Here is a 25,031-nt window from a genome sequence, read left to right as displayed (position 1 = left end):
CATCCCTGTGTAGGGAGGGGTGGGTGTGCACATAGAGCCCTATATGAGGAGGGGTGGGTGTATATATAGCCCTGTGTGTGATGAGGGGTGGGTCAGGTGTATATACAGCCCTGTGTGTGATGAGGGGTGCGTGTGCACACAGAGCCATGTGGGAGGAGGGGTGGGTGTATATACAGCCCTGTTGGTGGAGAGGTGTGTAATATATACAGCCCTGTAGGAGGAGGGGTGGGTGTGCACACAGAGCTCAGTGGAAGGAGGGGTGGGTGTACATACAGCCCTGTAGGAGGAGGGGTGGGTGTGCATATACTGATTTGCATGAGGTGAGGTAATGAGAGGAAATAAACTTTGGAAACTGTGCAGCAGCTGCAGGCAGGACTCGTCATGTAGGACAGTGTGGCTGTTATAACACTACGGGCTCTGTGGCGCAATGGATAGCGCATTGGACTTCTAGCTGGTGTAGACATTCAAAGGTTGTGGGTTCGAGTCCCACCAGAGTCGTCTTTTTGTGTCACTTTACTTTCTCTCCTACTTCTTGCAACAGGTCCCTGTACTGGCAGCAGCGCTCCCTGTGCCTTCCCTGCTGGTAACCGGGACCACGCCACTGATTACTACATATAAGCAGTGTATTAGTGTGTGTCCCTGTGTTACTGCTGCACAGGGAAGTGCGGGGCTGTAATAATGTCTGAAGGGAAACACTGTTTCTGTGTCACAAGTTGTGAGATGTCAGTATTCATATTATACTAAATAATATAATATTCTACTTTATGTTATACGTTCCCTGCCAACTGCTATGAATGGTAGTGCATTGTGTAGCCCTGTATGATCCCCCCTCCCCTCCATGTGGGGGGTGGGGGGAGGGGAGCCAAAGTTTGGTTTACATGTGGAATCATCTCACAATCCCCCTGATTTATTATAGAAGTACCCAGGTACCCACTGATCTAACCTAAATTATAGACTGAACAGTATATATATATATATATATATATATATATATATATATATATATATATATATATGTATGTGTATTTATATATATATATATATATATATATATATATATATATATATAGTTCCCAAATGACCGGCACTCCAAACAACTTGTTAATTACCTGGGTGCCCTCCCACGGTCCAGACAGAGCAGAAACAAAGAGCAAGTTCAGGCGGCACTCCACGGATTTACAAAACCAAATAAGACAGCTACACCAGCTTGATTGTCAACGTTTCAGGTGCTATTAATGACGAAAGGTGTAATTAAATAGCACCTGAAACGTTGACAATCAAGCTGGTGTAGCTGTCTTATTTGGTTTTGTAAATCCGTGGAGTGCCGCCTGAACTTGCTCTTTATATATATATATATATATATATATATATATATATTTATACTAGGTGCTTCATCGCGCCCTACGGGCGCTCTTCACTCCGTCGCAAGGGGCTACGCCCCCTTAACCCTTGCATGCCTTTCTGGGGTTCAATATTTGTGTTATATGGAGTATCACCTGCATTCCTTTGTTAGTGGTTAAATATTGCACAATGAAAGGGTGTGCGATGGTGAAGGAGGCGCAGCCCCTTGCGACGGCGTGAACAGCACCTGCAGACCACAATGTACAGAATGTAGCGGGTGCGGGGGGTACTGCGGATGGTGTCTGTAGATGCTGCGGATGGAGGGGGGGCGGAAGTGGGGGTGGGGCCCGGATGGGGAAGGGTTGGGAGGTGCTGCGGGTGGGGGAGGGGCAGAGGAGTGGGGGATGCAGATGGGGGAGGGGTCCGGAGGCACTGCAGGTGGGGGAGGGGCAGGGGTGCCATGGGTGGGGGAGGGGCAGGTGTGGGGATGTTGCAGATGGGTGAAGGGTTCCGGAGGTGCTGTGGGATGGGAAGGGGCGGGAGTGCCACTGGTGGGGTAGGGGTCCGTAGGCGCCATGGGTAGGGGAGGGGCAGGTACGGGTGTTGCGGCAGATGGGGAAGGAGGTCCGGAGGTGCTGCAGGTGGTGGTGGGGCAGGTGCGGGGGTGCCATTGGTGGGGGAGGGGTGGGTGAGGGGGGGACCGCGGATGGAGGAGGGTGTCTGCAGATGCTGCGGGTGGAGGGGGGCAGGTGTGGGGGAGACATATAAGGGGGGTGAATGCTGGAGGGGGCCTGGAGATTGCTGGGGGTGGTGAAGGGGCGGAGGAGTGGGAGCCGCGGGTGGTGTAGGGGGTCTGGAGGCACAGCATGTGGGGGAGGGGTGGAGTGCCGCATGTGGTGGAGGGGAAGGTGCGGAGGTGTGGTGCATTGGGGAGAGGTCTGGAGGTGCTGCGGGTACTGTACCTGCCAAAAAGGTAGTTGGAGGGTATGCAGTAACAGGGCCAGGACAGGGGTGACAGGGTCAGAACAGGGTTGACTGGGCCAGGACAGGGGTGACAGGGTCAGAACAGGGGTGACAGGGTCAGAACAGGGGTGACGGGGCCAGGACAGGGGTGACGGGACCAGGACATGGGCGACGGGGCCAGGACAGAAATGACAGGGACAGGATAGGGGTGACAGGGTCAGTGTAGGGGCGGCAGGACCAGGACAGGGGTGTCAGGGCCAATATAGGGTTGACAGGGCAAGCTCAGGGGTGACAGGGCCAGGATAGGGGTAGCAGGGCCAGCATAAGGGTGACAGGGCCAGGATAAGGGTGAAAGGGCCAGGATAAGGGTGAAAGGGCCAGAATAAGGGTGGCAGGTCAAGGCCAGGGGTTACAGGGACATGACAGAACACAGGGCACGGGAGAGATTGGTATTAGGGACAGAACAGTGGTGACAGACAGATGTGTCTTACCGGAGTCACTGCTGCTGGCTGCTGCTGTTCCACTCCAACCTGTTGGCATCTGCTGCTGGTGGAGACTTGGCATGGCTGACTCTCTTAGGCTGTATTCCTGCTTCCTCTGCCCGTCCGCATCACTCCCCCCCTCCTCAGTCACACACCGCAGACCTCGCGCAGCTGCCGGGCACTGTGGTAAGGTGAGACTGGGAGTGACTGGTTAGCCCCCAGGAGATGCTGCGGCTGGAGGGAGGATGGGGTCATAGCATGCACGTGGCGCGGACCTCACGGCTGCTGGGCACTATGGTAAGGGGAGACTGGGAGTGACTGGTTAGCTCCCAGAAGACGCTGATGCTGGAGGGAGGAGGGGGTCAGAGCCTGCAAGCAGCGCGGACTTCTGCAGCGCTACCCGCCGGCTAAAGTGTGTGAAGGAGCTGGGCGCAACTCACTGCGGGTGGCAGCGCTGCAGCTAGCGGTGGGGTCGCAGGGGCTGGAGATAACAGAGGCAGTACGGAAAGTGCACAGCGGCTGACCTACAAAACTACAGCTAAGAAGCGTGGAGTGTGCCAGAATGTGACGCTCCTCCCTGCCAGAGAGACCCTGCTGAGTATGCTGATGTGGGGGTCAAGTATGGCATACCCCCTCACACACCCCCATACCTCCCAAATGTCCCAATTTTCGCGGGACAGTCCCATTTTTTGGGGTCTGTCCCGCTGTCCCACCCGCGGGTCGCAGTGTCCTGCGGTGGGGGGGGGGGGGGGAGCAGTTGGAAAGCTTCTGTACTCGCTGTTCTGCTTAGCAGAGCAGCAGTGAATAGTGGAGACAGAGGGAGAGGGGGCATCAGGGGGTACGGATTAAGGGGGGGTTCCAGCAGCAGAGCCGGATTAAGGGGGAGGGGGGGGGGCAGGCGGTACGTACCGTTGGCCCCACAGTTTTAGGGGGCCCCCTGGCTGGAGTAGCTCTGTCCCAGCTCAGAAGCTCCCCCGTCCTGCCAGCAACAACGGCAGCATTGTGCTACAGTCAGCACACGCTGCTGCATATTGGCAGGTCTGTGGTGTTGCAGGGAGGCAGCAGTCTCCCTGCTTTCTTCTGCCTGTGCGGGTGTGTAGGGGGGAGCGACCACCTCCTCTGGATTTACCTCTAGCTGAGGGGCCAAAATACCATAAAAAAAAAAAAACCCCGAAATTTGCATAATGCGGCGTGGCCTCGCGTCCCGCGATTAGGCCACGCCCCCAACCAACAGCAGGCACAGCAATGAGATAGGGCTCCCCTGTCTCAAGTACCCTGTGCCGCCCGGACTCATAATCAGCCCCTGGGGCCATGCCAGCAGCTCACAGAGCGCTGGGCATGCCCCCTCACTGACGAAAACGGGGGCCCTCCCGCGAAGCCACGCCCCCTTTTCGGTGTGTGTGTGTGTGTGTGTGTGTGTGTGTGTGTGTGGAAAGCTGGGAGGTATGCACCCTGCCTGTGCCATGTCCATACTATCTGCTTCTGCAGCTGCTCCTAGTGTCCTATAGATTTGGCCAGATCTGTGACTCATTTTACTAACTCCGCCCACTGTTGTGACTCCGCCCAGCGTTAGCAAATGAATCACAAGATCACAGAATAGGGCTATTATATAGGAGATATATATATACTTTATCACTGCTTTTCAGTAACTTTGGCCCAAATCTATTAAGCCTTAAGAAGTGATAAAGTAAATACGGATACAGAAAGGTAAAGTACCAGCCAATCAGCACATAGCTGTCATTTTTTCAAACACACCCTGTTGTTGCATGACAGTTGGGAGCTGATTGGCTGCTACTTTATCACTCTTTACGGCTAAATACATTCGGGCCTTTATGCTTTCAGCACAACCTCTTACTGTTCTAATTGTAAAGCGCAACGGCATATGCTGTGCAGGAGCGGCCCTTGGTGCGGGCAAGCAGTGCCTGTGCCCGGGGCGCGGCCGCAGTCACCCCGCAGGCACCGCCGCCTACCCGCACCCCGCTCCCAGCCTGCTGCGGACGCCGTTGGCTGTGTGGGCGTCCGCTGCAGCCGGCTCCACCCAGTGACAGACACTAGAGGTCAGTATTGACCTCTAGTGTCTGTGCGGCGCTGCTATGGGAGAGACGTCATGACATCTCTCCCATAGAGAGGAGCCGCGGGAGGCAAGAGACGGAGCGGCAGCGGCGGTCGGGAAGCAGTGGTAAGTATTGTTTGTTTGTTTTTGTGTGTGTGTTTTTTCAGCGGCAGGGGGCACAGCAGCAGAGGGCACAACTCCAGGGGGCATGCAACAGAGGGCACAAATACAGGGGGCACAGCAGCAGAGGGCACAAATACAGGGGGCACAGCAGCAGAGGGCACAACTCCAGGGGACACAACTACTGGGGCAAATCTACTGGGGGCAAAGCAACAAGCGACGGGGCACAGCTACTGGGGGCACAGCTACAGGGGGCAAATCTACTGGGGGGCACAACTACTTGGGGCAAATCTGGGGGCATAACTGTGGCCACAAACTGTTTTACCCCGCGGGGGGGGCGCCAGTGGAAAGTTTTGCACTGGGCGCCACAAGGTGTAGAACCGGCCCTGATGCTGCGCCGCAAATGGGTGTGGTATTGTTTGTCAACAGTCGTCATCAGGTCAACATGATGACCTGATGACGACTCATTGTAAGGGCTTGTATTTTAAAGTGTTGCTTGGATTTGTAAGTGTATGTGAGTTGGTAACAGCAAAAGCAGGAGCTGGAAGCCGAGTGAAAAGGAGGTGCAGTGAGCTGGAACAACTGCAACTGCTAAGTGGAGTATAGGTGCCGCAGGAGAGAGTACTACGGCTGCATAAAAGTGAAGGACCAAGAACCGCACAAAGATAGATAAGTATAAGCCAGCTTAATTATTGTATAAGTGAGATTGTTTGTCTTCTACTTTTTCTTTTTGCTGCTTTTTCTTTGAGAGTAACAGGGAGTTAGACCTTACAAACAATATGGGAGGGGCTGTGATTGGGGACCTCACTCAGTGCATGTCGTGCAAGATGTATGCACACCTGGAGTTACTGGACCAGTGTGATTACATCTGCACGAGGTGTGTGCGAACGGTTGCCCTGGAAGCCCAGGTAACTGATCTAGAGCAAACCGTTACGCGACTGAGGGAGATTCACAATCTCGAGCGAAATTTAGAAAGAACGGTGGAGGAGTTACGGGAGGGGTCACTGGTAGAAGAAGATGATGATCAGGTAGCCAGCTGGGTCACAGTTAGAAGGAAGAAAAAGAGGGGGAGGCTCGACATCTCCGAACTATCAAACCCGAACAAATTTGCCCGACTGGACGAGGAATCGGAGGATGATAGTGAAGAAATGACGGTGCCGGAGGAGACTGCTCCCTCTAGCATCCAGTGGAGCGGTCCCTCTGGCGCAGTTGGGATAAAAGATAGTGAGGTACCTAGTCAGATGGTGGTGGTAGGGGATTCAGATAGGGCAATCTGCTACCGGGACCGTGATCGCCGTACAGTCTGTTGTCTCCTGGGCGCTCGGGTACGGCACATTGCGGACCGGGTAGATAGATTGTTCGGAGGGGCTGGGAAAGACCCAGTGGTCTTGGTGCACGTTGGCACCAATGACAAAGTTAGCGGCAGGTGGGATGTACTTAATAAAGACTATAGGGACTTAGGAAAGAAACTGAAGGCAAGGACATCTAAGGTAATATTCTCGGAATTATTACCCGTGCCACGCGCTAGTCCAGGGAGGCAGAGGGAGATTAGAGAGGTAAATGCGTGGCTTAGGGATTGGTGCAAGAAAGAGGGGTTTGTGTTCCTGGAACACTGGGCGGACTTCTCAGTCAGGCGCCATCTCTTTTGTCGTGACGGATTGCACCTCACTGAGGAGGGGGCAGCGGTGCTGGGGAGAAGGATGGTTAGAAGGTTGGAGGAGATTTTAAACTAGGAGCCTGGGGGGAGGGTTTAGCTAGAAACTACGGGTCATGCAGTGAGAATAGTGGGGATGGCGGTAGCAAACGAAATGGGGGAGAAGTTGGGGGGAGGGTAAGAGCAGGCGGTAAGGTTACTAACATGGGTACTAAAAGAGATTTTACCAAAGCACTAACCAATGACGATTACAAGTCATCATTGCTACATAAGGTGAAAGATGTCCCTAACGCAAGGGAAAATACTTATCTTAGTTGTATGTATGTAAACGCCAGAAGCATTACTGGTAAAAAGGGTGAACTAGAAATACTTGCAGCAAGCAAACAGTATGATATTATAGGCATTACTGAAACTTGGTAGGACGAATCTCATGATTGGACAGTCAATCTAGAGGGCTATACACTGTTTAGGAGAGACAGACTAAATAAAAAGGGTGGAGGGGTGTGTCTTTACGTAAAGCCGTTTTTAAAACCTAATATATGGGAAGATATTCAGGAGGGGACTGTAGACACTGTCGAGACATTATGGGTAGAAATTGCATGCGGGGAAAAAGGAACAAAAAAGTTAGTATTGGGTGAATGCTATAGGCCGCCTGGTATCAACGTATCTGATGTGGAATTGTTACTAAAGCAAATTGAAAGAGCAGCAGGAGTAGGAGACATAGTAGTGATGGGAGATTTTAACTATCCAGAGATAAACTGGAAAAATGATTCATGTGATACTGCTAGGGGCAATATGTTTTTAAACACACTTAATGATAACTACTTAGTCCAACTAATTGAGGAACCAACTAGGTACAATGCAATCTTAGACCTGGTATTAACAAACAAAGGGGATTTGGTATCAGGTATTATAGTAGGGGAACCCATAGGAAACAGCGACCACAATATGGTCACATTCAATATCAGTTTCAATAAACAGCCCTATACTGGCTCAACTAGGACTCTAAACTTTAGCAAAGCGAATTTTGAAAAGATGAGGGTATTTTTCAGGGATATTGATTGGGAAGGTTTGTTTTTAGGAAAAAATACTACGGAGAAATGGGAGGTACTAAAATTCCTGCTAGCTAAAAATACACTCAAATTTATTCCTACGAGCAGCAAAAAAAGGAATAAAAATCATAAACCGATGTGGCTTAACAAAAAGATAAAGGAACTTATGGGCAAGAAAAGGCGAGCATTTAAAAAATACAAATCTGACGGGGAAGCAGAGTAATTTCAGCACTATAAGGAATGTAACAAAATATGCAAAAAGGAAATAAGAGCGGCTAAAGTAGAAACTGAAAAACTAGTAGCAAAGGAAAGCAAAGAGAAACCCAAAAAAATCTTTAAATACATTAATAGCAAGAGATTAAAGAAGGAGAGTATAGGCCCTTTAAAAGACAAGTTGGGAGTCTTAAGCAAAAATGATAATGACATAGCGGACACACTAAATGAGTTTTTTTCAACAGTATTTACTAGAGAGGACCCAATTCAGGGACATAATAATCAGATAATACGGAGATCTTAGTTGCGTATATCTGCAGATATAGGGTTAAGCCCCCAGGCCGATCGACAAGGCTTCTCCGTCACTGGGGGTCCCTAATACTAGGTATGGGTCCGGGGTGCAGGACCCCATCACGTCGGCACAGGTCGGCCACCCCAGATCAGCACACAGGTGAAAATTAATAAGGGTTAATAAGAAGCACAGAAGTGCTATGTAAGTGGTGTGATTAAAATAATACAAAAATATATACAAAGTGATAGGGAAAATCATAAGTGTTAATAAAGTGTTAGGGTGTGCCGACCTGAAGCCGCCCAGCCATACCGACACAGGGGCCACCACACCCCACACCCACCCCATAAATAATTACACATATATCTGGGTCTAAATTCCCAGTGTAAGGCCACATGATAATGGCTCCTACAGTATCTGAGAGCCAGCTTACCTGGAGACACCCCTGGCTTCTCCAATGGCACTCTGGAGTCAGCAATCCCTCCTAATGCTGACCCATCCATGCCTCTCTAACTACAATGCACATATGATGGTGAGCTCACTCAGTGTGCATTAGGGAACACAAATAGTTTTTTCTTTGGTTAGATCAACACAGAGAACTCGTGGACACTCGCTCAGGTTAGAGGAGCGGAGTTTCCGCACAATACGGCGTAAAGGCTTTTTTTTACGGTAAGGACAATACGTGTTTGGAATTCCCTGCCTAAGGGAGTTGTAATGGCCGACTCAGTCAACACCTTTAAGAATGGGTTAGATAAATTCCTAATGGATAAGGATATCCAGGGTTACGGGGCATAGTCACGCACTATGGTTATTATAAAAAAGAGGGGTAAAATGTAACGGCAGACATCAACTTCAGTCAAAATTTTATACAAAATAATCCTGCATAGGTGACCACAAATAGGTTGAACCCGATGGACAATTGTCTTTTTTCAACCTTTGATACTATGTTACTATGTATGATTGAACTGCCGACATGCTTAGCATGTCGACGGTGACCACATTCCACATGTCTTCACCAATGATATGTCGAAATGATGAACTGTTGACAACCTGTCCCTGGTTGTTTATTATTATATTATATTACCACCTCTCCGTGGCTCGTTGACTCCTGCGCCCAAGTATTTCTCCCCTATCCCTAATCTTAACCCTCCCCCTCGTGCCTAACCTCGCTTTCCCCTGCATCCTAAACCCCTCTCCTCAGCCTAACCCTAATCCTCCCAGCAGCGCCTAACAATAACTGTCGGCATCCTTACAATGTTGACATTTCACAGGGCGACATTTCAGATGTCAACATGTCAAAATATATATTCTGCTTTAAGTCTGGCAGCTAAATGGCCAGAACATTGTCACTTTCCGTGTCCCGTGGGGTATTACACGTGGCCCCTTGTGTCTGTCCCTGACACGGGTGTGGTATGTAAGGTCGGTGGTAAATAGGTCGACAGTGTTTAGGTTGACCACTATTGGTCGACAGTCAGTAGGTGGACAGGGATGCTAGGTCGACATGTTCTAGTTCGACAGGTCAAAAGGTTGATGTGTTTTTTATGTTTTTTTTTGTATCGTTTTCACCGTACAGTGACCGGGACTTCGCTCGCCATGCTTCGGGCAAGGTGCCTCGCTGCGCTACCACTGCGCTCGGCACAGGTTACTATTCCCAATCGTAGTACGTGTGGATCGTTAAGTATGAAAAAGTTCAAAATTTTTTTTTATTTTTTTTAAAACCTCATGTCGACTTTTTGACCTGTCGACCTAGAACATGTCGACCTAAAGACCCTGTCGACCTAGAAACCCTGTTGACCAATAGTGGTCGACCTAGAGACCGGATCCCCCCTGACACATAGGAGTGACGCAGAGGGAAGACGTGAAAATCACCATTTCTACCCATGGGGACCACAAGAATGAGCCATCTGGCAATCTGTACATGGCAGGGCATGTATTCTGATCAGCGAGTGCGATTTTATGTTGCGTGGAGAAAAAAAAACTATTTCGCCATGAAGATCTTTTTATTGTTATGTTTGAGTTCTATCGTGATAACGACATTTAGTAAAAAGATTATCAGTGGCTCTATGGAATACCGATCAGTGACTCAGCGTCTGTATGTCCTTTTGTAAATCTTGAAGAGAGATAAAGTACCAACCCATCAACTTCTGTCATTTTTCTAGAGTAGCCGGCAAAATACCAGAAGCTGATGGGTTGGAAGACTTTGGAAATATAAACAGGCTGCAGACAGGATTTGAACTCGTCTTGTTGGGCACTCATGCCATAGACTATACAGGGGCTCTGTGGCGCAATGGATAGCGCATTGGACTTCTAGCTGGTGTAGTCATTCAAAGGTTGTGGGTTCGAGTCGTTTTGGCCATCAACCCTATTTCTACAGGTACACTTACATGCAAAAGAATAATGTTTATTGGAGGTTTATATTCCTCCTCCCAGTACGGCAAGTTTTATAAAAAAAATAATATCCCCTGCTAAGATTCCCTGGAAAAAATAACAAGAAATTCTGTGTAATATGAGATTTTATTTGTTAATAAATGTTGTCTGTACACAGCCGACACATCAATGTCAGAAGCTAAACCTGCGGTCCTGTCATTTCAACAAAAAAATAAGGATTTGAAAAAACAAAGCTGGCAGCGGTGGGATTTGAACCCACGCCTCCAAAGAGACTGGAGCCTTAATCCAGCGCCTTAGACCGCTCGGCCACGCTACCTGACTGAGCCTTTGTGTGTTTTTTTTCAACACAGATCAGTAGTAGATAACAATATTGTTAAGGGTATGGGTTGTTGGATCGACACAAGTTAGGTCGACAGTCATTAGGTCGACAGGTCAAAAGGTTGACATGAGGTTTTTTTATTTTTTTGGTGTAATTTTTTTCGTAAAACGACGGTGAACCCCAGTTAGTAGTAGATAACAATGTTGTTAAGGGGTATGGGTTGTTGGATCGACACAAGTTAGGTCGACAGTCATTAGGTCGACAGGTCAAAAGGTTGACATGAGGTTTTTTTATTTTTTTGGTGTCATTTTTTTCGTAAAACGACGGTGAACCCCAGTTAGTGCACCGTGTCCCCTCGCATGGAGAGCGAAACCGCTGCACTCAGCACAGGTTACTATTCCCAATCGTAGTCCGTGTGGATCGTTAAGTATGAAAAAGTTCAAAAAATTAATTAAAAAAAAAACCTCATGTCAACCTTTTGACCTGTCGACCTAGAACATGTCAACCTAGAAACCCTGTCGACCAATAGTGGTCGAGCTAAACATCGTCGACCTACTTACTATTGACCTAGAGACCGGATCCCCCCTGACACATAGGAGTGAAGAAGAGGGAAGACGTGAAAATCACAATTTCTACACATGGGGACCACGAGAATGATAGCCATCTGGCAATCTGTGCAGGGCAGGGCATGTATTCTAATCAGCGAGTGCGATTTTATGTTGCGTGGAGAAAAAAACCACTATTTCACTATGAAGGTCTTTTTGTTTTATTGTTATGTTTGAGTCCTATCGTGATAACGACATTTAGTAAAAAGATTATCAGTGGCTCTATGGAATACCGATCAGTGACTCAGCGTCTGTATGTCCTTTTGTAAATCTTGGAGAGATAAAGTACCAACCCATCAACTTCTGTAATTTTTCTAGAGCAGCCGGCAAAATACCAGAAGCTGATGGGTTGGAAGACTTTGGAAATATAAACAGGCTGCAGACAGGATTTGAACTCGTCTTGTTGGGTACTCATGCCATAGACTATACAGGGGCTCTGTGGCGCAATGGATAGCGCATTGGACTTCTAGCTGGTGTAGTCATTCAAAGGTTGTGGGTTCGAGTCCCACCAGAGTCGTTTTGGCCATCAACCCTATTTCTACAGGTACACTTACATGCAAAAGAACAATGTTTATTGGAGGCTTATATTCCTCCTCCCAGTACGGCAAGTTTTATAAAAAAATAATATCCCCTGCTAAGATTCCCTGTAAAAAATAACAAGAAATTCTGTGTAATATGAGATCTTATTCATAAATGTTGTCTGTACACAGCCGACACATCAATGTCAGAAGCTAAACCTGCGGTCCTGTCATTTCAACAAAAAAATAAGGATTTGAAAAAAAAAATCTGGCAGCAGTGGGATTTGAACCCACGCCTCCGAAGAGACTGGAGCCTTAATCCAGCACCTTAGACCGCTCGGCCACGCTACCTGACTGAACCTTTCATTCTTTATTTCAACACAGATCAGTAGTAGATAACAATATTGTTAAGGGGCATGGATCATTGGATCGACACAAGTTAGGTCGACAGGTCAAAAGGTCGACAAGTTTAAAAAAAAATTTGTTTGGTGTCGTTTTCTTTGTAAAGTGACGGTGAACCCCAATTAGTGCACCATGTCCCCTCACATGGCGAGCGAAACCGCTGCACTCGGCACAGGTTACTATTCCCAATCGTAGTCCGTGTGGATCGTAAAGTATGAAAAAGTCCACAAAAAAAAATGTGAAACACTCTTGTCGACCTCTTGACCTAGTAGATGTCGACATAATGCATGTCAACCAATAGTGGATGACCGAAGAGGTGTCACCCTAATGACCTCATCCCATTGTTAAGAGTAAGGGTACAACATGCTGCCATCATACATGTCTCAGTATGCCCTAATAGCAAAACTGTGGTAGGGCATGCTGGGTTGTGTATTTCCTCAATAGCTGGGAGTCTTATAAAAGACAGGCCTCCATCCCCTTTCGAGAAGTCAGCAAGTATGCACTGTAGTAATAATACGATTTTAAACCTACCGGTAAATCTTTTTCTCTTTATCCGTAGAGGATGCTGGGGACTCCGTAAGGACCATGGGGATAGACGGGCTCCACAGGAGACATGGGCACTTTAAGAAAGACTTTAGGTATGGGTGTGCACTGGCTCCTCCCTCTATGCCCCTCCTCCAGACCTCAGTTAGAGAAACTGTGCCCAGAGGAGACGGACAGTACGAGGAAAGGATTTTTGTTAAACCAAGGGAAAGATTCATACCAGCCACACCATTCACACTGTATAACTTGTGATAAACTAACCAGTTAACAGTATGAAAAAAAGAACATAGCATCAGTCGGAAACCGATGAAAACTATAACATAACCCTTATGTAAGCAAAACTATATACAAGTCTTGCAAAAGTAGTCCGCACTTGGGACGGGCGCCCAGCATCCTCTACGGACTACGAGAAAAAGATTTACCGGTAGGTTTAAAATCTTATTTTCTCTTACGTCCTAGAGGATGCTGGGGACTCCGTAAGGACCATGGGGGTTATACCAAAGCTCCCAAACGGGCGGGAGAGTGCGGATGACTCTGCAGCACCGATTGAGCAAACCGGAGGTCCTCCTCAGCCAGGGTATCAAATTTGGAGAATTTTGCAAACGTGTTTGCCCCTGACGAAGTAGCTGCTCGGCACAGCTGTAGTGCCGAAACCCCTCGGGCAGCCGCCCAAGAAGAGCCCACTTTCCTAGTGGAATGGGCCTTGACTGATTTAGGTAACGGCAATCCAGCCGTCGTATGCGCCTGTTGAATCGTGGTACAGATCCAGCGAGCAATAGTCTGCTTTGAAGCAGGAGCGCCAACCTTGTTGGCTGCATACAGGATAAACAGCGCTTCAGTTTTTCTGACTTTGGCCGTCCTGGCCACGTAAATTTTCAAAGCCCTGACTACATCCAGATACTCTGAATCCTCCAAGTCTCGTGTAGCCACCGGCACCACAATAGGTTGGTTCATATAAAAGGATGACACCACCTTAGGCAAGAATTGAGGACGGGTCCGCAATTCCGCCCTATCCATATGGAAAACTAGATAGGGGCTTTTGTGAGACAAAGTCGCCAATTCTGACACTCGCCTAGCCGAAGCTAAGGCCAACAACATGACCACCTTCCAAGTGAGATATTTTAACTCTACTGTCTGAAGTGGTTCAAACCAGTGCGACTTAAGGAAACTCAAAACCACGTTAAGGTCTCAAGGCGCCACCGGAGGTACAAAAGGAGGCTGAATATGAAGCACTCCCTTTACAAAAGTTTGTATTTCTGGAAGCGAAGCCAATTCTTTTTGAAAGAAAATGGATAATGCCGAAATCTGAACCTTAATGGAGCCTAATTTTAGGTTCAAATTCACTCCAGTTTGTAGAAAGTGAAGGAAACGGCCCAGATGAAATTCTTCCGTAGGAGCATTCCTGGCCTCACACCAAGCAACATATTTACGCCATATACGGTGATAATGTTTAGCTGTCACATCCTTCCTAGCCATTATCAGAGTAGGAATGACCTCATTCGGAATGCCCTTTTCCGCTAGTTCAAACGCCATGCCGTCAAACGCAGCCGCGGTAAGTCTTGGAACAGATAGGGCCCCTGTTGCAACAGGTCCTGTCTTAGAGGAAGAGGCCACGGATCTTCTGTGAGCATCTCCTGCAATTCCGGGTACCAGGCCCTTCGTGGCCATTCTGGAACAATGAGAATTGTCCGAACTCCTCCTTTTCTTATTATTCTCAACACCTTTGGGATGAGAGGAAGAGGAGGAAACACATATACTGAGTGGAACACCCACGGTGTCACTAGTGCGTCCACCGCTACTGCCGGAGGGTCTCTTGACCTGGCGCAATACCTTTGCAGTTTTTTGTTTAGGCGGGACGCCATCATGTCTATCTGGGGCAGGCCCCACTGGCTTGCAATCTGTGTGAAGACTTCCTGATGAAGTCCCCACTCTCCCGGATGCAGGTCGTGCCTGCTGAGGAAGTCTGCTTCCCAGTTGTCCACTCCCGGAATGAACACTGCTGATAGGGCGCTTACATGGTTTTCCGCCCAGCGCAGAATCCTTGTGGCTTCCGCCATTGCCACTCTGCTCCTTGTGCCGCCCTGGCGGTTTACATGAGCTACTGCGGTGATGTTGTCTGACTGGATCAGAACTGGTAAGTCGCGAAGCAAAGTCTCCGCTTGACGAAGGGCGTTGAATATGGCCCTTAGCTCCAGGACGTTGATGTGAAGACAAGTATCCTGACTTGACCAAAGACCCTGGAAGTTCCTTCCTTGTGTGACTGCACCCCAACCTCGGAGGCTCGCGTCCGTGGTCACCAGGACCCAGTCCTGAATGCCGAATCTGCGGCCCTCTAGAAGGTGAGCACTCTGCAGCCACCACAGGAGAGACACCCTGGCCCTGGCGGACAGGGTGATCAACCGATGCATTTGTAGATGCGACCCTGACCATTTGTCCAGTAGGTCCCATTGGAAGGTCCGTGCATGGAACCTGCCGAATGGAATGGCCTCGTAAGATGCCACCATCTTTCCCAGGACTCGCGTGCAGTGATGCACTGACACCTGTTTTGGTTTCAATAGGTTCCTGACCAAAGTCACGAGTTCTTGAGCCTTTTCTATCGGCAGATACACCCTTTTCTGGTCCATATGCAGAATCATGCCCAAGAAGGATAGACAAGTCGTAGGAACCAGCTGCGACTTCGGGATATTGAGAATCCAGCCGTGTTGCTGTAACACCTTCAGTGAAAGTGACACGCTGTTCAGTAATTGTTCTCTTGATCACGCTTTTATGAGGAGATCGTCCAAGTACGGGATAATTGTGACACCTTGCTTGCGCAGGAGCACCATCATTTCCGCCATTACCTTGGTGAAAATTCTCGGGGCCGTGGAAAGCCCAAACGGCAACGTCTGAAATTGGTAATGACAATCCTGTACCGCAAATCTCAGGTACGCCTGATGAGGTGGATATATGGGAACATGAAGGTATGCATCCTTTATGTCCAGAGATACCATAAAATCTCCCCCTTCCAGGCTGGCGATGACCGCCCTGAGCGATTCCATCTTGAATTTGAACCTTTTCAAGTATAGGTTCAGGGATTTTACATTTAAAATGGGTCTGACCGAACCGTCTGGTTTCGGGACCACAAACAGGGTTGAGTAATATCCCCTGCCCTGTTGAAGTGGGGGAACCTTGACCACCACCTGTTGAAGATACAATTTGTCGATTGCATTTAACACTATCTCCCGTTCTTGGGGAGACGTTGGCAGAGCCGATTTGAAAAACCTGCGGCGAAGGCACCTCTTCGAATTCCAGTTTGTAACCTAGGGAAACAATTTCTATTGCCCAGGGATCCACCTGTAAGTGGGCCCAGATGTGGCTGAAAATTCGAAGACGTGCCCCCACTGGGGCGGACTCCCTTAGTGGAGCCCCAGCGTCATGCGGTGGATTTTGCAGAGGCCTGGGAGGACTTCTGTTCCTGGGAACTAGCTGTGTTGTGCAGCTTTTTCCCTCTGCCCTTACCTCTGGCAAGAAAGGACGATCCACGGCCTTTCTTGTTTCTATTTGATCGAAAGGACTGCATTTGATAATGCAGTGCTTTTTTAGGTTGTGAGGGAATATAAGGTAAAAAATTAGATTTGCCTGCCGTAGCAGCGGAGACCAGGTCCGAGAGACCTTCCCAAAACAATTCCTCACCCCTGTAAGGTAAAACCTCCATATGCCTTTTTGAGTCGGCATCACCTGTCCATTGTCGGGTCCAAAGGACTCTTCTAGCCGAGATCGACATAGCGTTGATTCTCGAACCCAATAGACCAATGTCTCTTTGTGCATCTCTCATATATAAGACAGCATCTTTTATATGTCCTAGGGTCAATAGGATGGTATCCTTATCCAGGGTATCAATTTCCGCTGATAAGGTATCTGTCCATGCTGCTACAGCACTACACACCCATGCCGACGCAATAGCCGGTCTGAGTAAGGTACCTGAATGTGTATAAATGGACTTCAGGGTAACCTCCTGCTTGCGATCAGCAGGATTCCTGAGGGTAGCCGTATTTTGGGAAGGCAGCGCTACCTTTTTGGATAAGCGTGTCAAGGCTTTGTCCACCCTAGGGGATGATTCCCACCATATCCTGTCCGTTGGCGGGAAAGGATACGCCATAAGAATCCTTTTGGGAATGTGCAGTTTCTTGTCTGGAGATTCCCAAGTTTTCTCACATAACTCGTTCAGCTCATGTGAGGGGGGAAAAGTTATCTCCGTTTTCTTTCCCTTATAAATGTGTAACCGCGTGTCAGGGACAGGGGGTTCTTCAGTGATATGCAAAACATCTTTGATTGCAATAATCATATATCGAATACATTTAGCCACCTTTGGCTGTAATTTTGCATCATCATATTCAACACTGGAGTCAGAATCCGTGTCGGTATCCGTGTCAACTATTTGGGATAGTGGGCGCTTTTGGGACCCCGAAGGTCCCTGCGACATAGGTACAGGCATGGGTTGACTCCCTGACTGTTCCCTAGCTTCAGCTTTATCCAATCTTTTGTGCAATAAATTTACATTGGCACTTAAAACATTCCACATATCCATCCAGTCAATTGTCGGCGCCGTCGACGGCGACACCACATTCATTTGCTCCTCCTCCTCCCTCAAAAAGCCTTCTACCTCAGACATGTCGACACACACGTACCGACACACCACACACAGGGAACCCTCTTATCTGAGGACAGTTCCCCCACAAGGCCCTTAGGAGAGACGGAGGGGGTCATTCCGAGTTGTTCGCTCGCAAGCGGATTTTAGCAGATTTGCTCATGCTAAGCCGCCGCCTACTGGGAGTGAATCTTAGCATCTTTAAATTGCGAACGATGTATTCGCAATATTGCGATTACACACCTCGTAGCAGTTTCTGAGTAGCTCCAGACTTACTTGGCATCTGCGATCATTTCACTGCTTGTCGTTCCTGGTTTGACGTCACAAACACACCCAGCGTTCGCCCAGACACTCCCCCGTTTCTCCGGCCACTCCTGCGTTTTTTCCGGAAACGGTAGCGTTTTTTCCCATACGCCCATAAAACGGCCTGTTTCCGCCCAGTAACACCCATTTCCTGTCAATCACATTACGATCGCCAGAACGAAGAAAAAGCCGTGAGTAAAAATCCTAAGTGCATAGCAAATTTACTTGGCGCAGTCGCAGTGCGGACATTGCGCATGCGCATTAAGCGGAAAATCGCTGCGATGCGAAGATTTTTACCGAGCCAACAACTCGGAATGACCCCCAGAGAGAGAGTATGCCAGCACACACCCAGCGCTATAATAACCCAGGACAAAAACACAATATCTATGTTTACCCAGATAGCGCTTTCATACTCAATGCGCCAATTATGTGCCCCCCCTCTACTTTAAAACCCTCTTGTCACCGTGATCTAAGCAGGGGAGAGTCCGAGGAGCTTCCTCTCAGCGGTGCTGTGGAGAAAAAATGGCGCTGGTGAGTGCTGAGGGAGAAGCCCCGCCCCCTCGGCGGCGGGCTTCTGTCCCGCTCTAAAATACAAAACTTTGGCGGGGGCTCGTAGGTATATACAGTGGCCAGCTGTATATACCCATCTTTTGCCAGGAGAGGTTTATTTGCTGTCTAGGGCGCGCCCCCCCCCCCCCCCCTCCCTTACAGTGAAACAGTATGTGAGGTGAATGGGAGCAATGGCGCACAGCTGCAGTGCTGTGCGTTACCTCAGTGAAGAACAGTGAAGTCTTCTGCCGCCTCTGATGTCTTCTAACTTCTCATACTCACGTGGCTTCTACCTTGAGGCTCTGTGAGGAGGACGGCGGCGCGGCTTCGGGACGGACGGCGAGGATGAGACCTGCGTACCAATCCCTCTGGAGCTAATGGTGTCCAGTAGCCTAAGAAGCAGAGCCTTTCAACTCACAGAAGTAGGTCTGCTTCTCTCCCCTCAGTCCCACGATGCAGGGAGTCTGTTGCCAGCAGGCTCCATGAAAATAAAAAACCTAACAAAATACTTTCTGTCAGAAACTCAGGAGAGCTCCCTGTAATGCACCCAGTCTCCTCTGGGCACAGTAATCAACTGAGGTCTGGAGGAGGAGCATAGAGGGAGGAGCCAGTGCACACCCATACCTAAAGTCTTTCTTAAAGTGCCCTTGTCTCCTGCGGAGCCCGTCTATCCCTATGGTCCTTACGGAGTCCCCAGCATCCTCTAGGACGTAAGAGAAATTTTGCTATAATGTACATTAATCCTCAATGCATGCAACACGAATATATTGGCTACTATACAACGGAATACATATTATTCCCCAGCGGACGGGATGTCGGCAGCGGGGCAAACTGTGCACACCACAGGTTATATTCTCCCTCTGTGGGGGTCGTGGACACCCACAGAGGGAGAACAGCCTGTGTCGCTGGTATTCTGGCGGCGGCATTTCACTGCCTGTCGGTACGTTTGTAATGTGCCAGGCGGGACACCGACTGGCAGTATTTTAAGCGCTTCCCCTCTACAACACGTGCATGTGTATTCATTCACACCAGTGTCTGCTACATTGGGAGTTTACAAATTCAATATTAGAGATAGATGTGTATATTTTACTTTTGACATAGCAACCCCCTCCCTTCTGCAGATTATGGGCATATCCAATTGGGGAGGTCATTCTGATCTGGTCGCTGGGCTGCGTTTTGATAGTCGCTGCCTACAGGGGGTGTGTAAATTCGCTGTGCAAGTGTGCGATCCTATGTGTACTCCGAGCTGCTAAAATTCCGTGTGCGCAGTCTCTGCGCAGCCCCGGACTTACTCTTCCAGTGCAATAGAATCAGGCTGATCGGGGCCGGAGCTGACGTCACACACCCGCCCTGAAAACGCTTGGACACACCTACATTTTCCCCCGAACACTCCCTGTAAGCGCTCAGTTGCCACTCACAAACGGCCACTTCCTGTCAATCACCTTGCAAACGCCCATCTGAATTTTCGCACTGTCCCGTCGCTGACCAGCGATGCCCGCTGTCGTTGTCCGACGCGAGTGCGCATTGCGGTGCATACACATGTGCTGCTATGACCTAATCACCCGCTGTGCGACAACGCACAGCAGCGATCAGATCTGAATTACCTCCTCGGTGCGAGTTTACAAAAAATCTCGCACCTGCAGGGTTTTCCCTGCAGGTGTAAGATTTTTGGCAATCAATTGAGTGCGGGATTTGAAGGGCGCTCATTTTTTTCTTTTTTTTAGCACCTCCTGAGGGGTGTGGATCATCAAATCAACAGTGTCTAGATCGACAGGGTTTCTAGGTCGACATGAGTTTCACATTTATTTATTTTTAAATTGTTTGAACTTTTTCATACTTTACCTTTCCAATCGTAGTCCATGTGGATCGTTAAGTATGAAAAAGTTCAAAGACCATGAGAAAAAAAGTGAAAAACTCACGTCGACCTTTTGACCTGTCGACCTAGAAACCCTGTCGACCTTCCAACCCTGTCGACCTAATCCCCTCCTGAGCTTGGCCTGCTGCAGAACCCCAAGGCAGCGCCCCCCATGACTAATTAATCCAAGTTTCAAATTAGCTTAATTAGTCCTTAATCAACCACCTTCTGCAGCGTTGTCTTCTTTCTCCGTATCCCAACAGACTGGACTTCTGCAGCAGCGGGGTATGTATGACCCTTGTGACCCCCCCCCCCCCTTCCCCGACCCCCCCACACCTCTCCTGTGGTGGCAGCAGCAGGAAAAACTACATCTCCCAGCAGCCACCTCCCCTCCCAGCATCCTCCTTGGCATGAGGACGTTGGAAGGGAGCTGACCGGGAGACTACCAGAGGACACAGATTTATTTTTTTCCCCTCGCATTGGATTTTACCCACAAAAAAAAAAAAAACCTGCCCAATACTATGGGGACCTAAAGTCATTAAGAGGATGGCATTTATTCCCGAACTCCCGCTCCGTCCTACAGGAAGTTGTCCTGGGTTAGTACAGAGTTCCTTCGCCCCTGTTAGGCTCCCTCCACTGGGCACTGACGGAGCAATGTTGAATTGTTACTATACCCTCCACTGCTACTCGCAGGGATGATCTAAAATTAGCACTGCTGAAAGACAGTGCGTAACGATTAGAACCCAAAAGGGCGGTATTCAAATGATATATCACGCCCAATCTCCTTTCTAAAGTGATCCCCGTTATCAAACATATTGCGCCCACAGTAATCAGTTTTAGCTGCGTAAAGGGTTGGGCGCCCTCGCTATTCCAGGGGTAGGGAGCCGAAATGATTATACCACGCCAGTCAGCAGAAACAGAACAGGTTATATAAACACATATCTGAATGCACAGAAGTAAGCCACATATACTAGACTATAATCTAAAGGCATCTGAAGCTAAAAAAAAACTGTTTAAATTGCCAAACTTCAACATTAAAGTGACAAATTGCATAATCAGAGACTGGTGAAACGTTTTCAAATATTTATTCAAGAACAAAACACTCAGAATTGCTGTATAACAGCAAAATAGTTTTTACATAAAGAGGAGAAATATATAAAAAAAGAAAAAAGAAAAAAAAGAAAAGAGGGAGAAGATAATTAGGGCCTGTGCACAGCCTTTCCTATCATACGTATGTTTAAATCAGAGTTTTGATTGAATAAAGTATATAAAAAATACTAATTATTTGTTTGAAATATCTTCTTTGCATTATTCTAATAATTTTTATAGCCCAAACTCTGGAGTAAAAAGTCTATGGCAGGTGAGGCAGTGTCTCACCTGCTTATCTTTTCCGCACATCTCTGATCAAAACTCACCAAATTCCCAGGAGATTATACTGCTGCACCTGTGTATAATGCCCAGATGTACCCTTTGGCTTATATATTGCATGGAAATCTGGCTCTGGGGTTAGCCAGTGCCTCCTGAGCCATTTAGCTCACCGCACGTCCATGGTACACACACATGTATGCAGAGAAACGCGTTGGTTTACTGTATACTGTACTGGCAGTGCGCATTGACGCACATGATATAGGGCTGGTCATAAAATTGTAAATACAGCGTTCATTTTAGAATGCAATAAACCATTTATCCTATTTTAACATAGTTTTCAGCCACAAACTAGCATCTGAAAAGCACATGAAATAGGTCAACACCTGATATGGGTTGACACGGTCATTAGGCTGACATAAACAAAGGTCGACATGAGGGTCTTTTTTTTAAAAAAATGCTGTTCACAAAATTTTAAAACAGGAAAAAACCTCATGTCGACCTAGTGACCATGTCAATCTATAGAACATGTCGACCAATAGTGGTCGACCTAATGAGTGTTGAACTAAAGACCGGATCCCGAACAGCAGATAGGTGTGAACAGGCCTTAAAAAAAATAAAAAAAAATAAAAAAAAGAGAAAGAAAAAGAAAGAGAGTTTATAGTAAATATATATGCACAACATAAAGAATTTTATACAGATACTGTATATAAACAGGACGTGTGTTCTTATCTTTTCAAACAGATCTTATAGTAGGAGGACTTTAGGTTGAACTTGTAACAGAGTAATATCACTGGAGAGTGTAAGCTCTTTTGGCTTTGGCCACCTCTACCTTCTGTTTCACATCATTACATGTTATTGGTTTGCATCCCGGCCCCGTCAACGTACAGCGCTAAGTAATACGTCAGCGCTTTATAAATAAAAGATAATCATGAGATTTCCAGGACAGCCATATAAAAGGAACCCGTCAAGGCCTATCCATTATTCACTTTATCAATTCACTCAGGACATCACTGAGGCATTTGGCAAAGAGTGCCTCATGCACAGTATTGGTTCAAGCCATAAAATGGCTGCATCCATTAGAATAGAGTGGTTTGTATACTATAAAACATTAAAAAAACAGGGCTTTTTTTAATTGAACTGCAGTTGGATCATGTGCATGTAAAAATGGCCATTATAAAATATTAAAAAGGTTTGGCTACTCTTCATGGCCTATTTCTGGAAGGTATGAATAGAGGTGAGCGTGACTGGTCTATGCAGATTGCGTCATCATGTGGGTGGGGCCTCATTAAGTAGGCGTGGCAGGTTACGGTGCGGAGATCTGGGTCATCAAGCCACGCCCCTGCCCACCATGCAGACTGGTACGCTCCCTTCCAATAGAATTGTCTGAAGGGCAGGAGGTGTCACCCTAATCCAGGAGTCTCCCGTACATTCTGTGAGAGCAGGCAACTATGAATTATATATTGTTAATAATTATATATGTGTGAATAAACCATACGTTGACTGCTTTTTATACTACTCTAGCACGAAACTATTACGACCACCGCACGGAACAAGACACGCAAATCAAAGATTTGTAATGACGGGACAAATTTTTGGATGACTTAAAACTATAAAAGCAGATGTCCAAATGGGGACGCTGCTGCTCAACCAAGGATATCCAAAAATCTGGCCAGTTATTAGCCCTGAAGCTGCTCTGTCATAGATAGTCCACTTACAACGTCCATCATTAAAGCTTAGGTTCTTATAGAGCAGAACAGCCATTCTTTCTCCAACCCTACGGCCATGGCCTCCACACAGATGAAGGAGCAATGTTATGCTCCACAGGATGAGCTCCAGTATTTCTAGGGCTAGAAGATAACCAGCTTGGTGGGCCACTGCTGGTAGGCGAGTATGTGTTTATGTCAACGCTGGAGTTAGGGGAGACATGTCCTTCTGAAGACAAGTCTTCCTCTTGCCTGGCAGCTTGGCCACAAAGGTTCAGCTGCTTCGGAAAACGCAACCTGTGCTGGAGGTGGCTCTGCAGGTCGTCCAGGAAGCGGGCCTTGGTGGCTGGACTGATGTCTTGTATGAAATCCTCGGTGCGGTCTAAGCAGTCTCTAAAGCCGGAAAGGTAGAACTTTTCCGCCGGAGACACCCATCTGTGCGGATCTGGGGGAAAGAGGCAGACGGTGGAAGTTATAAAGGAAATACGGTGTTGGGATTGTTCTGGATTGCAAAATGCGTCGCTCGCAGGGGTGGAGCTGGGGGAGAAGGTAAACACTCTGTACGTGGTCTTATTTTTCACTCACGCAGGACACTTGCACTAATACACACAATGTCTAACAATCAGAGTCAGACGGTGGAAGTTATTAAGATATAATGGTGTTGGGATAACACACTGATCTGGATTGCAAAATGCGTCGTTCTCACAGGAGGTGGAGCTGGAGGGAGGGGTCTTATTTTTTCACTCATGCAGGACAATTACACACAAGAGGCATAAGGATCTAGCAATCACCATGAAGCAAACATTCGCGCTCAACAGAAAGACATACAATACTGGTCCAGTGATCTTGAGATCGGGGTGTAATACATGGAGCCAGTTAAAGCGGGCACTCTCTCTCTCATTCAGTTGTCAAACCTTCCATGCTAGGCTGATATAACCTACCTCTTATGGGATAAGAGGCCACCCCTTAGCATAAAGGGAAGAGGTACAAAAGAAATGGTGAAACATAAAATCAGATAAAATAATCTCATGTACAAAAGCAACAGCGTCAATATATCTTCACTCAGCTGATGACAAGTCCAAAACAGTCCAAAGCCCCCCCCCCCCCACTCTTTTTCTGTAGCTATATTATCAGACATAGGAGGACTTTTATGAAAACTGTTCCACAGGCTATGTAACTGCAGCATTGACCAACAGGATCATCATTCTCATGGGTGGGCCAGTTGCAGATGGACCACTTCTGCCTTTATTGCAGATGACCACGCACAGATGCCAACTTCCGCCATGCTGGACAATGGGGGTCATTCAGAGTTGATCGCTCGCTAGTTTTAGCAGCCGTGCAAACGCTATGCCGCCGCCCACTGGGGAGATTTTAGCTTAGCAGAAGTGCGAACGCATGTGCAGCCGAGCTCTGCAAAAACTGTTTGTGCAGTTTCTGAGTAGCTCTGAACCTACTCAGCTCTTGCAATCACTTCAGCCTATTAGTGTCCGGATTGGACGTCATACACCCGCCCAGCGAACGCCCAGCCACACCTGCGTTTTTGCAAACACTCCCTGAAACCGGTCAGTGGACACCCAGAAATGTCCCCTTCCTGTCGATCTTCTTGCAGCCGTCAGTGCAACTGAAAACTTTGGTAGAACCTGTGCACAACCACAAAGGGCTTTGTACCCGTACGTCGCACGTG

The 25,031-nt window shown here is 48.0% G+C and overlaps 2 protein-coding genes and 4 non-coding genes across 6 annotated transcripts in view; 2 read left to right on the top strand and 4 right to left on the bottom strand.

The window, feature by feature from the left end:
- TMEM107 (transmembrane protein 107) overlaps positions 1 to 1,179 on the bottom strand; it is a 34,011-nt gene extending 32,832 nt beyond the window's left edge. Inside the window, exon 1 of the mRNA XM_063930873.1 lies at positions 1,110 to 1,179. The gene's annotated coding sequence lies outside the window, so the exon portion shown is untranslated. The remainder of the gene's footprint in view (positions 1 to 1,109) is intronic.
- TRNAR-UCU (transfer RNA arginine (anticodon UCU)) lies at positions 414 to 498 on the top strand. The gene is given in 2 exon segments: positions 414 to 450; positions 463 to 498. It is a non-coding gene; the product is annotated as a tRNA-Arg (tRNA).
- A 9,610-nt stretch (positions 1,180 to 10,789) lies between the features above and the next one.
- TRNAL-AAG (transfer RNA leucine (anticodon AAG)) lies at positions 10,790 to 10,871 on the bottom strand. Its single transcript has one exon. It is a non-coding gene; the product is annotated as a tRNA-Leu (tRNA).
- Positions 10,872 to 11,911: 1,040 nt separating this feature from the next.
- On the top strand, positions 11,912 to 11,996 carry TRNAR-UCU (transfer RNA arginine (anticodon UCU)). Its single transcript is given in 2 exon segments — positions 11,912 to 11,948; positions 11,961 to 11,996. It is a non-coding gene; the product is annotated as a tRNA-Arg (tRNA).
- A 270-nt stretch (positions 11,997 to 12,266) lies between these two features.
- On the bottom strand, positions 12,267 to 12,348 carry TRNAL-AAG (transfer RNA leucine (anticodon AAG)). Its single transcript has one exon. It is a non-coding gene; the product is annotated as a tRNA-Leu (tRNA).
- Positions 12,349 to 21,195: 8,847 nt separating this feature from the next.
- Positions 21,196 to 25,031, bottom strand: part of LOC134934798 (transcription factor HES-7-like) — a 40,452-nt gene continuing 36,616 nt past the window's right edge. The window contains exon 4 of the mRNA XM_063930155.1: positions 21,196 to 23,792. Within this exon, the coding sequence (XP_063786225.1) occupies positions 23,419 to 23,792 (374 nt within the window). The 3' untranslated portion in view covers positions 21,196 to 23,418. The remainder of the gene's footprint in view (positions 23,793 to 25,031) is intronic.

Source organism: Pseudophryne corroboree, chromosome 6, assembly GCF_028390025.1.
Source record: "Pseudophryne corroboree isolate aPseCor3 chromosome 6, aPseCor3.hap2, whole genome shotgun sequence".
Lineage (NCBI taxonomy): Eukaryota > Metazoa > Chordata > Amphibia > Anura > Myobatrachidae > Pseudophryne > Pseudophryne corroboree.
The sequence above is the reverse complement of the archived record's forward strand: the minus strand, read 5'-3'. Positions and strand labels throughout refer to the sequence as shown.